Below are 14,470 nucleotides of genomic sequence, written 5' to 3'. Positions count from 1 at the left end.
TTCGTGGAAATGTTGTGCAATATTTTGTTGTGATGAGGCTTCACTCCAAGCCTAGCTGGCCCAGATGAGATCAAGATTCAGTCTGCCAAGATGTAATCGTACTCAACCTTCATTCCTTTTATACAGATGGCCCAATCAGACAGAGCATTTGAAGCGAGGCCCCTCCTATCTCTTTTCCAGTCTGGAGTTCTCTGAATCTCAATTTGCATTTTATGTTAGTGACTCCTTTCCCAACTTTTTTTTCTACATCATGCCCTAGTTTTACACACCATATATATACACCTTTAACAGTGATATTGCTGTATTTGTCCCCATCCCCTTTATTTGGTATATTTGAAGAGTTATATGATATATAAATCAAAGAATCTACAGAAACGATAAAAATGGATGTATCTGATTCTGCACCCAAACTCTTCATTTATCTGTTGAACATCATGTGTAACATTATAACAATAGTAAAATCCATGGAATGGAACAAAACCAGGGAATGAACATTTCACTTAAAGATTAAAATAGCATTGTTACACATTGAAGAGGTTTGGTTTTGCATGAATACCAGAAATAACTTTGGTATGAGGTTTAGTAGTGTGCTGTAATCTAAGGGGTGGGGCTGGTGGGTATAGTCGTAGTTGTCCACAAAGACTGATGAGCTTCAGTTTATGAAACGCCATTTGTGCAGATTTTTCAACCGTTGCTGTTCCAGGTTTAGCATTTTGACTGGCATTCACTAACCAGTGTCTCTGCTTGACTATATTTTCTGCACTGTACAGATGACGTGTGTATTTAAGCCATTGGGCAGTTCCACTTCCTTTCTCATTACCTAATATATTCCGATTGCTACCCACATGGCTTTATAACATAAAATGTTCTGGAGCGAAGTAAGAGTACAAATACGTTCACTGTAGTATCCCTAATAAACACTTGAAAGCTACGGATGTATCTACCTTGGCTTTTTCATGCTGTGAATGAAGAACACTGACAAAGGAAAAATACATTGCTATCTCTCAGCAAGATTGAGCGGTAAGCAATCAATATAACTTATTGGACATGCTGAATGTTTTAGGCTATTCCATTTTTTACCCGCATACGTCCCTCTTTTTAAGGGCCCGACTGATAGGGATTTTTTTTTTATCTTTAGGTCGATGCTGTTTCCAATATTTGGCAGAGAAAATTCCCAGAGTGAATTACTCAGCCAATTAATTTTAAGCATATTTAAAGTGCCACTGACATCCCTATAAACATTTTAAAAAAGATATTGTAATGAAAATTACATATAAGATTGTTCACTTGTTGTCTATATGAAAAGAATAAACGAGCAGAGAACGTTTCATTCACGCGCAAAGTTGCGGAAGTCTCACTCAATATCCAAGTGGTAGCCACAATGCCTGCTACCTTATTTACAGCTGTCTCACTGGGACAGTCGCCATTGAGAAAATACTGTGCCACCTGCTATGGGAGAGGAACAACAGAGATTTTCAGGTTTTCCCGACATCCCTTCTGACATGGAAGCTGTTTTCGAAGAAGACAACATCTCACAATCGAGTGAAGTGACAGGGAGGGATATTACCCCATTGTTTCCAGCCATATTTAGATGATATGCGGATCACTTCTAACTAACAACAGACTCTCTGACAGTATGTATGACAGTATGTAGCGTACTCAGCCGCAAGCAACGACAACGCCGCAGCCCGGCCACAATGAGCCACCGCCGTGCCCCGGCCACGAGCGTTGTCGGCGCTCGCTGAAAGAAGGATTACGTCGTCCACCCCAAACATTTTTTTTAATAGCTCTGTACACACCTACCTGTCATTTGGAACCCATGAAGCTCTTGTCCTTTGCACCTGTGAAGTCCATTTTTCACGACGAACCAGGTGTGAAGAGTGACTCCATCCTCCTGAGTGTTTGAGCAATATCCAGCAATTACAACCCTACCCTAAGATGGCATATTTTGGCTAACATGGGAAAAAACTACTATCGCGCCGGTAAAAAAGGTATAAACAAATGAAACCGCCATTTTGGGCTTCTTGAAAAAAAAAACATCACTTCCTGCTTTTCCAAAACCAATGCCTGGAGAGGATTTTCATGGCAGGAGATACAAAAATCCGTATACGACAACATCATGACGTTTGGTGAAAAAACGGATGGGTCCATTCCGGCTGCCTTTTTTTTTCATTAAAAACATAATAAAAATCATGCTTTATGTGTCAGTAGCCCTTTAATGATTAAAACTTTTCTTTTTTGTTTTTGAAGGCTTACAATAACCAAGATATGAATTACAGGCAGAACATGTTTTACAATATTTTTTACAGGCCAAAGAAAAATGTAAAAAATTGACATCCATTCATTTTGTGAGCTGCTTATCCTTAACAAGGATTGCGGGAGTGCTTTAGCCTATCCCAGCTATCTTCGGGCAGGTGTTGTGGTACACCCTGAACTGGTTGCCAGCCAATCACAGGGCACATTGCAACAAACGAGCATATATATCTGTAATTTTTGCAGGCTTTTTTTTTTTTTTTACATTTGTTCGAATATTATTGTCATTGTCTCATGTTGTAATGTTTTTGTTTAAAAAAGAAAACAACAAAAAAAAATCAACCGATTTGAAAAAGGTTTAAGTCAAGTAACAGAGTCATCTGTGCTCTTCCTTGGCTAGTCTAATCCAAAAATGTGTGGGGAAACATCCTTACATACATATTTGTTAATCAACTTGAGACACAAATGGTTCATACCCTTCAACCTGAATTGTTTTGTTTGACCCAAAGGCACGTGGGAAGAAAGGTACAAGGTAGGAGGTGGTATCACTTCAGCAGGAAGTAGGCAATATTTATCAGGAGAGCAGTGACAGATCCAAGACACGCCTCTTCTCCTCATTACACTAGGCTATTTTTAACTCCTAAGTGGTGACCTCTTGTCTTCCTTGGAATGTGGACAGTTAGACAGCTCTGTAATGCTTGTTCACTTACAATTTCCAATATCAATGTAATGTTTTGTAAAATAAATTATAATTTATTCCAGGCTCTTTCGCTAGTCTTAAGTATACACCTTAAAAAATATATTTATTAGGGAAGTCTTAATCTGCTGCTTTTTCATCGTAGGATTGTTAGCATCAAAACTGGTAGCCAAAAGTTGTAAATTTGAACAATTCTGGGAAAACCAGAATGTTAATCTCGTTTCCGATCAATTCTCAATTCTCGATGCTCACCCATATCCATCCATCCATCCATCCATCCATCCATCCATTTTCTTAGCCGCTTGTCCTCACGAGGGTCACGGGACCGGTGGAGCCTATCCTAGCTGTTAACGGGCAGGTGGTAGGGTACACCCTGAACTGGTTGCCAGCCAATCTCACGGCACATAGAGACAAACAGCCGCACTCACAATCACATCTAGGGGCAATTTAGAGTGTCCAATTAATATTGCGTGTTTTTGGGATGTTGAAGGAAACCGGAATGCTCGGAGAAAACCCATGCAGGCATGGGGAGAGCATGCAAACTCCACACAGGCCGGGCCTGGATAGAACCCTGGACTTCAGAACTGCGAAGCAAACACTTTACAGCTGATCCACCGTGTCACCATCCCTACACGTACTAACGGACTGTCATGAAATGCATGATTTTTAGTATGTTAATAATGAAAAAATGGCAGCCGACATGGACCCATGCGTTTTTTCACCACAAAACATGTTTTTGACATATACAGGTTTTTGTAACTCCTGCCATGAAAATCCTCTCGGGGGATATGTTTTCGCGAAGAAGCAGGAAGTGACATAAAGAACAGACCTGCCCTCAAGTGGACTCGTTTGTTCCTATTAGTTTTACCTCCGGGAAGGTAGCTCGTTGTTCCTTCGTGTTAGCCAAAAATGCCGACTCGTTGCATTGCTGGACATTGCTTGAACACTCAGGAGGATGGATTTACACTTCATAAATTTGCAAGAGACGCTGTTTGTTGTGGAAAATGGATTGCATGGGTGCAGAGGACGAGAGCTTCGTGGGTTCCAAATGACAGGTAGGTGTGTATACAGCTATTAAAAAAAATAATTGTTTGGGGCGGACCACGTAGACCCTTTCTCATAATGTAACAAAAGAACCGCGTACAAAATGTGTCGATGTGCACGTCGGAAGGCGTCGGGCTGCTGCGTCTCTTCGCCAGCGAAGCGCACGGGCTCCCTGACGGCGGCGGCTCTAAACGCCGCCACAATGCAACTCAACCGCGTCCGACCACAACTCAGTAAAGCACCCCTGCTCGACGGTGTTGTTCATCGCGTACTCCGACGTCTAAGAACAACCCCCAAAAGCAGCACGGCTCGTCTCTGCCTCACTCACCTGCGTGCAACAAAAACGCAGTAAAGTGCGCCGGCTCGACGGTGTTGTCCATCGCGTACTGCGGCGGCTGTGAACAACCCCCTAAAGCAGCACTGCTCGGCTCCGTGATTAGCCACCTCAACGCCGAAAATGAGCCACACCGGCCGGCTGCGATGAGCTGCGATGGCTCATCTCCGCCGCGGAAGTGGATGGGAGGCGGTTTGCCCGTGATTGCATATCATCTGAATATGACTCGAAACAATAGTGTAATATTGCCTCGGTAACTTCACTCGGTTGTGTGGTGTTCTCCTTTTCTAAAAGAGCTTCCGTGTCAGAAGGGGCGTGTTCGTCTCCCATAGTTAGGGTGCACCTCGTGATTTCATTGGCGAATGTCCGGGTGACGTCACGTACAGAGGATGCAGCCAATATGGGGACCACTTGAATATGGTAGAATGACACTTTACGCACTTTGCTTTGCGCATGGATGACGCGCTCTCCGCTCACATTTATTTGTTCGTATAGACATTGAATTGAATAATGTTATATGTATTTTTCATTACAATATCTATTTTAGAATGTTTATAGGATGACACTTGGCCTCCAAATAAATATCACTGTCACATCTGTCTTACAGATGTCCTATTGAAGCTCTTCAGTTTCAGGCTCATAGAGGATAATAGTAATAACAGTGTGACCTATTTAACAACACATATTTCAGAAAATGCCTTGACAAAGTAGAACACAATACACCACAGACACAATGATTGTATATCATAACAAACCAACCAAAAATAAAGGTGAAGTCCCACTAGAGAACAGAGAGTGTTTATTTCAAGGAGGAAAAGGCCCTATTTTGAGCCACCTGTTTTACACCAGTATGGGCTTGGGTGCAACTGATAAATGGATCTTTGGCTGACTGTGACTCCTTTGTCTCATACAAACCGTTGTTACATTTGTTTTCTATGGATTAGGGTCGTCTTGAGTATCTCAGAAAACTTCATTTGGAAGTAAACAACCATTGTGGTAATGAAGGTCAAGATAAAACCCCTTCATACTGGCAGCTCTTATTCAGTTTGTAGATGAATTAGAAAGTGCTGTTGTCTCAGTATGTGTGCACATCTATCTCAAAACAATTTAGTTCCAGTTGAGCTGAGGCAACAACAGAGGGAATTAAAAATGGAAGCTGATCGAGGTGGAAATGAATGAATCATAGCGACAAGAATGGACAAGCAGGATTTATGTGATGATGAAGAGTGCTGAGTAAGAATTTGTTTTTGCACATGCTTGGATAGAAAATAAAACATCTGACTTGACCCTATTCTAGAGAATAGTCAGCAATACACTTGCGCACAGACAGCCATGTTCCTCCTTATTCAGCAATGCTGCGGTTTGCTTTCCATCCTGTCTGGATGATATCATGGCATGTATTAGTCAGACTGCACGAGCTGAGAAGCAGAAAAATAGTTGTGCTGGCACGTTACCGGTTCTCGTGTGCACTTTTCTCTTCTCTTGAGTTCTTCTCATCACAAAGCAGTCAATGTACTTTCTTTGATTTAGCCGCAAGTTTGTGGAGATTGGTTTGCGTGCATGACAACACAAGCAGCAAAGACATACTATAAAGAACCTACAGTATACTTGGCTCTTTTGACTTCTGTTATTCTGCCTTCTTGTGTGCACAAGCCTGATAAGGAGAGTGACGTAAACATTGGAATACTCAAATAGACTGTGTTCCAACTTCTTAGATATATTTCTTTTGATAATAAACAGGACACAAAATCACGCATGATTTTTTGGGGGGATTTCATAACGTTTTAAAAAATATTTTGACCCCAAATCATATTTGCATAGTATGCATATTTACAAAAAATAAGCTCTCTCATGCATTGAAACGATACGTTCAAGGATATTTTCTTTGCCGATTATCCTCACAAGGGTCGTGGGGAGTGCTGGAGCCTATCCCAGCTGTCAATAAACTGAACTGGTTGCCAGCCAATCGCAGGGCACATGGAAACAGCCGCACTCACATAACATTGAGTGTCCAATTAATGTTGCATGTTTTTGGGATGTGGGAGGAAACTGGAGTGCCCGTAAAAAAAACACACAGGCACGGGGAGAACATGCAAACTCCACACAGGAGGGTCTGGGATTGAACCCAGTACTTTAAAGACACTTAAATGTAATTATAAAGTGGGATGCTGATATGAACATTTAAGATATGCCTAATTCATTAGCTTTCATGTTAAATGAAAGAAATCACTAAAACTGTGGAGCATTTTGTCAGTTGGTTGCTGACTAGCCTTCATAGCTAATATAGCAGTGTACATCCTCACTCACTGCAGCTTCTTGTGAAATAGCACAAGCAGATAGACTTAAATGCACCAATCATAGAACATGCATGTTAAATTATCCTGATCCTCACAAGGGTCACGGGCATGCTGGAGCCTATCCATAGCTAACTTCAGCGAAAGGCGGACTAGACCCTGAAGTGGTCATCAATCAGTCATTCGCAGAGCACAAATAATTCATTAAAACTCTGCGAGACAAGTTACACTCATAAAATCAAGAGTATTACTAATCATCACTGCTAAACTAAAACTTCTCTGTCATGGACTGGCCAGTTCGATTAATTCACAGTAACTTCTAGTGTATAGGTTTACTGTTGTATTCACACCTTCCTCTCAATTCTATGTTGAGAGAGGTGTTCCTTTCAGGGAAAAGTACCACAAAAAAGCCAAAGTAAGTGCTGTGTTCTGAGATCACACATTATCATATAGTACCTTAGTGATCAGACCTAGTTGTATTGCTTTTACAGTTCATTCTGAAATATCATCACTAAACAAGAAAATGTATTTATGGAGTAATTGTTGTCCCCTTTATACAAATCACACAATCATACTACTAAAAGTAAAATACTGTTGTAAAAACTATCCATATTTCGGTCAACAATAGCATCCTAAGTGTTGCTGCCAATTTACCAACAATGATAGTTCTTTGAAATCAGTGTACCCCTGGCTCACTTGTTTCCTTCTCTTTGCAGACCACGTCTTAGAGAAGGCCATGCACAAGTGTTACCTGAAGCCTCTCAAACCGATGGTTAGTGCCGCGTTGCAGGAGTTCCAGGTGCGGAGCGGGGAATGGCAGGAGCTGAGGGAGAACATGTCTTTGGCAAAAGCCCGGCAGCCGCAGGAAATGGGTGTGGATGACATGGTGCCACCAGATCCCGTAGCTATCGAGAAGATCAAGTACAAGTTTCACACCATGTGCAAGCTATACTCTCCGGAAAAGAAGGTCACCATGCTGTTGAGGGTTTGCAAACTCATCTATACAATTATGGAGGACAATTCAGGTAGTGTAACATTGTTGAAATCATACACATATACACTCATACTAATTATTGTTGTTCTAGCAGAAGGGTGGCCAACCAGTCACATGTGAAGAGCCACATTTTTATTGCATTACGGCAAAGAGTCACATCATACACATCAAAGCCATAGCATACTCATGGATATCATTCCCTCCTCACACACATACCTTTGTTCAGCCACATTTATTGTAAATATCAAACACCAACATAATGAGAAAAACAGAATCCTACAGAGTACCATGACCACAGGCCAGTAATTTAAAAAAAAAAATTGTGTGCTCTCTCACACAGACAAAATACCAGTTCACCTAAGTCTTGTCTTGGATGGCACAATTCCCATCCAATGAAACACTAAAATACTCACATGATTGGAGGTCTGAGTGCAGCTGTGAATCAGTAGCCATACTTATTTCCAACATTCTCTGTTCAACAGTGCAGCAAGACAGTTGAAGGTCTGATACCATTTGTTTAAGATTTTTGTTTTCAGGACACAAGATTTCAGTGACATCACTGAGGCATTTTTAACCAATGTATGGCTTTTGGCGGCACAGTGGATCAGCTGATAAAGCGTTGGCCTCACAGTTCTGAGGACCCGGCTTCGATCCTGGCCCCGCCTGTGTAGAGTTTGCATGTTCTCCTCGTGCCTGTGTGGGTTTTCTGCGGGCACTCCGGTTTCCTCCCACATCCCCAAAACATGTAACATTAATTGGAAACTCTAAATTGCCCCTAGGTGTGATTGTGAGTGCTGCTGTTTGTCTCCATGTGCTCTGCAATTGGCTGCCAAGTTCAGCGTGTACCCTGCCTCCTCCCCGTTGACAGCTGAGATAAGATCCAGCATTCCCCGCGACCCTCATGAGGATAAGAGGCAAAAGAAAATGGATGGATGGATGGATGGATGGATGGGTTTTTGGTCTTTGCAATGTTCCAAGCCATATGATGCAAGCATTCATCTCTGGATGGTTGCATTTCTCAACGGATCAGCATTGACTGGGAAACTTTGGGCTATTTTCATTCGATGTGAAAGCCAATTTTGCGAAAATACCATACTAACCTTTCACGCAGCGGTCATGTGACCATCATTGGGAGATGCAGGGGAGACGTATTGTCCGTCTCGAGGTCGTCCTACTTGGGGTGAAATCTTCCTTCTCTTGTTACTCAGCTGAGCTGGGTGTCGGGAACAGTAATGTAGTAGCATAATGAGTCATTTGCAGGGCTATTTTTTGACATTTGACATTGACTTATTGACTCAGTAATTACAAGTTATGTATGTATAACATGTTGCATGTATCTTTTTTAAATATAATTTCATTGATAATTTTAAGGACACAAAACATTCTTTTCTATTATTTTTTAAAGCTGCATCTTCAGAAAACATTGCAAATCATGAAACCTCATTTGGTATATTTTGAATGATAAATACTGCCATTAATCTAAATACTTATGTCAGTACAGCATTTTTTTCATCCTTTTCTATTTTAAATTCAATGGTGTATGTCTTTACTGTTATTGATCAAGTTGTATGAAACTGGCACGTGGGTGTAATAAAGTTAAAAAATGCTACAGCCTGTGCCTATTTCAGCTGTTAAATGAGCACATTAGAGTGACAGCCAAAGTTGGATGTTTTGGAGATAAGGTGAGAGAGAGCAGACTTTGATGGTTTGGACATGTTCAGAGGCGAGAGAGTGAGTATATTGGTAAAGGGTGCTGAGGATGGAGCTGCCAGGCAAAAGAGCGAGAGGAAGACCAAAGAAAAGGTTGATGGATGTTGAGAGGGAGGACATGAGGACGGTGGGTGTTAGAGAGGAGGATGCACGAGATAGGCTTAAATAGAAAAAGATGACACGCTGTGGTGACCCCTAACGGGACAAGCTGAAAGAAAAAGAAGAAGAAGAAAATGGCAATTTTTTGCTTGGGTGAGTTTTTGATTACTAATCATTCAAATATGGAATGCCAAAAACAGAAAACATAATGAGAATGGTCTGAGGCTACAGCTGTCATGAACCAGCGGCACGGGGGCGTACCCAAATGCAGGATTCCCAGGCAAAGGCATAATGTTCAGAGTGGTTTTATTCCCAACTAAGGTCATACACAGTTTAAACAGTCCAAGAAGGCAGAGGCACATAAACGCAAGGCTAGGCGCGATCCAAAAAACGTGAAACCCGATGACTATGAGGCAAATCAAGAAACATGACAAGACATGGTCAAACTAAAAGGGCACAAACTTGCTGTGACAAAGGATTGCTCTACTCTAACTTACGCACAGTAGCGGAGAATCTCAGAATGCAGTGAAGCATGCACAACAAACTGGCAAATGGCGATGAGACATTTACCGCTTCAGTACTTGGTCCATTAGTGTCCAAAATGCAACACAGCTGTGACAGTTGTCAGAGGTAGCACTGCCAAGGGCAGTGGCCTGGCCCTGCCCATGACAACAGTACAATTATTACAGCTTTCATTCTAAATATGGGCCTGAGAGGTATAATTTTTGTAACAGAAAAAAATCTCACTTGGAAAATGTTTCCATATTTAACAATCATCAGTAAACGGTCACAAAAAACTTAACTAAGCAAGAAATCCACATTTGATGCATGTGTGTGTATGTGTGTTTGTGAAGGGGGAATTCCTCCACAGGTGACTCGCTGGCCTTCTGTGGCCAACCAGTTGCTCACAGGCACTATATTAGTTCACACTCCTGCAGATTTCAATTCATTTCAGTGAAACATTTGTGATACAGAATGGTCTAGTGCAGGGGTGGGCAAACATTTTGGCTAAGGGGCCAAATTGATGTTTACATTTTTAATAGACTGCTCCATGATTTCTAAGTGGGAGAACTTGCAATATAGCAGGGTATTCAAATACTCATTTTCTTCACTGTATTATCTTTGTTCCACTCCTAGTGATTGAAGAGTTCAGAGCTGAAACAGAATAGAAACAGAACAGCTCAACTCAACTCGATGAATCACTGAACATACCGGCTGGTGGAACCAGTGGGCATATTAGCACAACCTGGTGGGACCAGTTGGCATTTCCGACAAAGTCCAATCAGGATTTTGCTATAATTTTGGCAATTCTGTATCTATTGATGGCGGGTCGGAACGAAATGGTCAGCGTGCTGGTTGTGGCCCGCGGGCCATAGTTTGTTTATCCCTGATCTAGTGTGTACAGTGATCAGTAGATTTTTCTATGCCTCCATTGGCAAGTGCTATCTTATGTGGGGTTAAGGTAGTTGCAGGTTGGTTCTTGCTCAATCTGTGAAGCGCCTTGAGATACCTTTTGTGGAATTGGCGCTCTGTAATACATTTTTTGACATGATTTTACAAGACAAATGCTTAGATAGAAGTTATAATCCCCCCTGAGGCATTACTTTGAATAACCATAACTAGATCAAGATTTCGCAATCTTTATGCAAAAAACATGCAAACTCCAATTTCAGAGAAGTTCGGACATTGTCTAAAACTAAATAAAAACAGAATGGGATTCTTTGCCCTTTCAGCCAGTTTTTAGTTAAATAAAATACAAGGACACAATACTTCGTTTTCAAACTGACATATGGCCACGAAAATTTTTTGTCTCCTTCTCAGATTCTTGTATTTTTAGTTAGTTTCTTCACTTTAATGTTTAAGATCATCCATCAAACAAATATAACCCAAGTGAACTTTAAATGGAGTTTTTCAATGGTGATTTCATTTATTAATGGGGAAAAAAACTATTCAATTACCAGCCCCTATGTTCATTACTTTTTGTTTATGTACAGTACTATGTACTATATAGTTTGTGTGTATGTATTTTCACACACATATCCTCTTTCTTTTTTACCTTTCAACTTGTCTTGTTAGGGGTCACCACAGCGCGTCGTCTTTTTCCATGTGCCCTGCGCTCCATTCATCTCACACTGAAGTTGACTGTGTTCCAATCTCAGTCGTTACTCGCACAAACTCTGAAGGACGTTCATCCTCTGCTGGAGCGTCTTCTTTTCCGTTCGGCTTGTCCCGTTAGGGGTCGCCACAGCGTGTCATCTTTTTCCAACCAAGCCTATCTCGTTCATCTTCTTCTCTAACACCCACTGTCCTCATGTCCTCCCTCACAACATCCATCAACCTTTTCTTTGGTCTTCCCTAAGCTCTTTTCCCTCGCAGCTTTATCCTAAGCACCCTTATACCAATGTACTCACTCTCTCGCTTGTGGACATGTCCAAACCATCAGAGTCTGCTCTCTCGAACCTTCTCTCCAAAACATCTAACTTTGGCTGTTCCTCTAATGAGGTTATTTCTAATTTCCAAACTACTCACTTATCTTCATTTCTGCCACCTCCGGCTGTGCTTCTTGTTGTGTCTTCCGTATATCATGGCTGGCCTCACGACTCTTTCATAAACTTTGCCCTTCATCTGAGCAGAGACTCTGCTGTCACATAACACACCAGACACCTTCCGCCAGCGGTTCCAACCTGCATGGACACGTTTCTTCACTTCCTTACCACACTCACCATTGCTCTAGATTAGGGGTGCTCAATGCATCGATCAGGAAGTTTTGGTCGATTGCGGGATAGTTTCCTTCGGCTTATCCCGGTAGGGGTTGCCATAGTGTGTCATCTCAGATGAAACGGTCAAATTTGTTTGCCACAGTTTTTACGCTGGATGCCCTTCCTGACGCAATGCCTCAGGGGGAGTGAAGACCCCAGTGAGATACGAACTCACGACCCATGGTTTACCAAACCAATGCTCTAACCACTGAGCTACGGGGCCTTCAGTCGATTGTGGGATGGTGTGCCAAAAAAAAAAAAAAAAACGTCAGCCAATGTTACCTCTAATTTGCATCACCAATACAAATTGAAAGTACAACTTACAGCTATTCGGTTTGTGGCATTTTGCAATGTGATTTAACGAGTGGGGGATGACTGGTTGCTTCATCCAATGGGACAATTCACATACACACTGTAAAAAATGAAAAGAGAAGCCACTGGTTTCTTTTAGGCAGCACACAGAACTTTCTCTAACAATGACCTGCTGCTATTTCCTACTTTACCTTACACCACCCCCCTCCACTCTTAAAGGGGTATACTCATAATTACAAATGTAACAATACCGTAATTTCTGGACTATAAGCCGCACTTGATTATAAGCCTCACCCACTATGTTTTTGAAGGAAAAAACATTTTGTCCATACATAAGCCGTACCTGTCTATAAGCCGCATGTGCCCATATTGAAACACGAGATATTCACAAAGAAAGATGGTACACAGAAAGAGTTTTCAAAATTTTAATAATAAACCTTAGCTTTTCATTCCAAACAGTGCTTGTGACGCAGCAGTAACACAGCAGCAATACGGTAGTAATACATCACTAACAGGGCTGGGTAAAAAAACATACCGGTAAAAGTTCGTGGCAGTAACTGAGCAGCAACACGGTTCAGGCCACCTGCTTTTCTTACCTCTGAAAGCTGTTTTCATCTTTTTACATTGCTCCAGTTCTTCCTGCTCCCGTTTCAAGCGTCTCACCATCGAATCATTCCAAGTTTACGTGCAGCAGCTCTGTTTCCTTCATCGGCCAGCTCGATTGCTTTGAACTTGGAAGCTGCTTCATGTGCATTTCTTCTTGCAATTTCCATAATGAGGGTCTGTTCATGCTAACTTTAATCATGCACAAAGCGCGACGTTACATTCGATTTGGATCTTCCTCGACATATGTATTCAACCTGTCTCACGTTTACCTTTTCTGCTAGCGTTAGAAAAAATGCATCGTTGCATAAGCCACAAGTTTGAAAGCGTGTGACAAAAGTCGCGGTTTATAGTCCAGAAATTACGGTACTTACGCAGCCCATCAATGTGGTTTAAAATGACAGTGTCCTGATGCTCCGAGCAACACAGTCTGGGCAACGTAGTGCAAAGACGAGCTAGACATGCTGCTTATGTTTACTTTTGATAATACTGGCGAAAGTAAAAAAAAATAAATAATGTTGTTTTCAGATGCAATGACTGTTGGAGTATGTGAATAATTGAAGAAAAAGTGGTGAAACTCGAGATTTTCTCTTTTTCGAGTGAGGAAGTCTGGTCTGAAGCCAAAGTAGAAAGTGCAGGATGAGATCGTGGGTAATGTTAAAATTACACCTTGGCACAGCCTGATCGAGGATGAAAGCACAGACAAGACAGTGCACAAAAAGCTAATTATTTAGTTTAAATACAGGAGGCAACATAACATTGACCTTAAAACAGTTTGGGAGCATCATTCACCTCCACCCCCCACCCATAATCCACCTACTCCCTGCTTTCACTGCAGATCACCATGTCATCTGCGAATATCATGGCCCAAGGCGAATCCAGTCTAACCTCATCTGTCAGCCTATCCATTACCACAGAGCACAGGAAAGGGCTCAGAGCTGATCCCTGATGCAGTGCCACCTCCACCTTAATTTCTTCTGTCACACCTACAGCACACCTCACTACTGTTCTGCTGCCCTTATACATGCCCTGTTCTATTCTGATACATTTCTTTGTCACACCAGACATGCAGTACGGCAGTTCTTCTCTTGGTATTCTATCATAGGGATTCTTTAGTTTCAAAAAGACACAACGTAGCTCCTTCTGATCTTCTCTGTACTTTTCAACTAACATCCTCAAGGCAAATAATGAATCTGTGGTACTTTTTCTTGGCATGAAACTGTACTGTTGCTCGCAGATACTGACTTCTGTCCTGAGTCTAGCCTCCATGATTCTCTCGCATAACTTCATTGTGTGGCTAATCAACTTTCTTCTGATATAGTTCCCACAGCTCTGAAATCGCCTTTGTTCTTAAAAATGGGAACTATGACT

The 14,470-nt window shown here is 41.7% G+C and overlaps 1 protein-coding gene across 6 annotated transcripts in view; it reads left to right on the top strand.

The window, feature by feature from the left end:
- rin2a (Ras and Rab interactor 2a) overlaps positions 1-14,470 on the top strand; it is a 59,087-nt gene that overhangs the window by 34,256 nt on the left and 10,361 nt on the right. For all 6 annotated transcript variants that reach the window (XM_061837971.1, XM_061837973.1, XM_061837972.1 and 3 more), the window contains one exon: positions 7,339-7,647. In XM_061837971.1, the coding sequence (XP_061693955.1) occupies positions 7,339-7,647 (309 nt within the window). The remainder of the gene's footprint in view (positions 1-7,338; positions 7,648-14,470) is intronic.

Source organism: Syngnathoides biaculeatus, chromosome 12 (genome assembly GCF_019802595.1).
Source record: "Syngnathoides biaculeatus isolate LvHL_M chromosome 12, ASM1980259v1, whole genome shotgun sequence".
Classification (NCBI taxonomy): domain Eukaryota; kingdom Metazoa; phylum Chordata; class Actinopteri; order Syngnathiformes; family Syngnathidae; genus Syngnathoides; species Syngnathoides biaculeatus.
The sequence above is the reverse complement of the archived record's forward strand: the minus strand, read 5'-3'. Positions and strand labels throughout refer to the sequence as shown.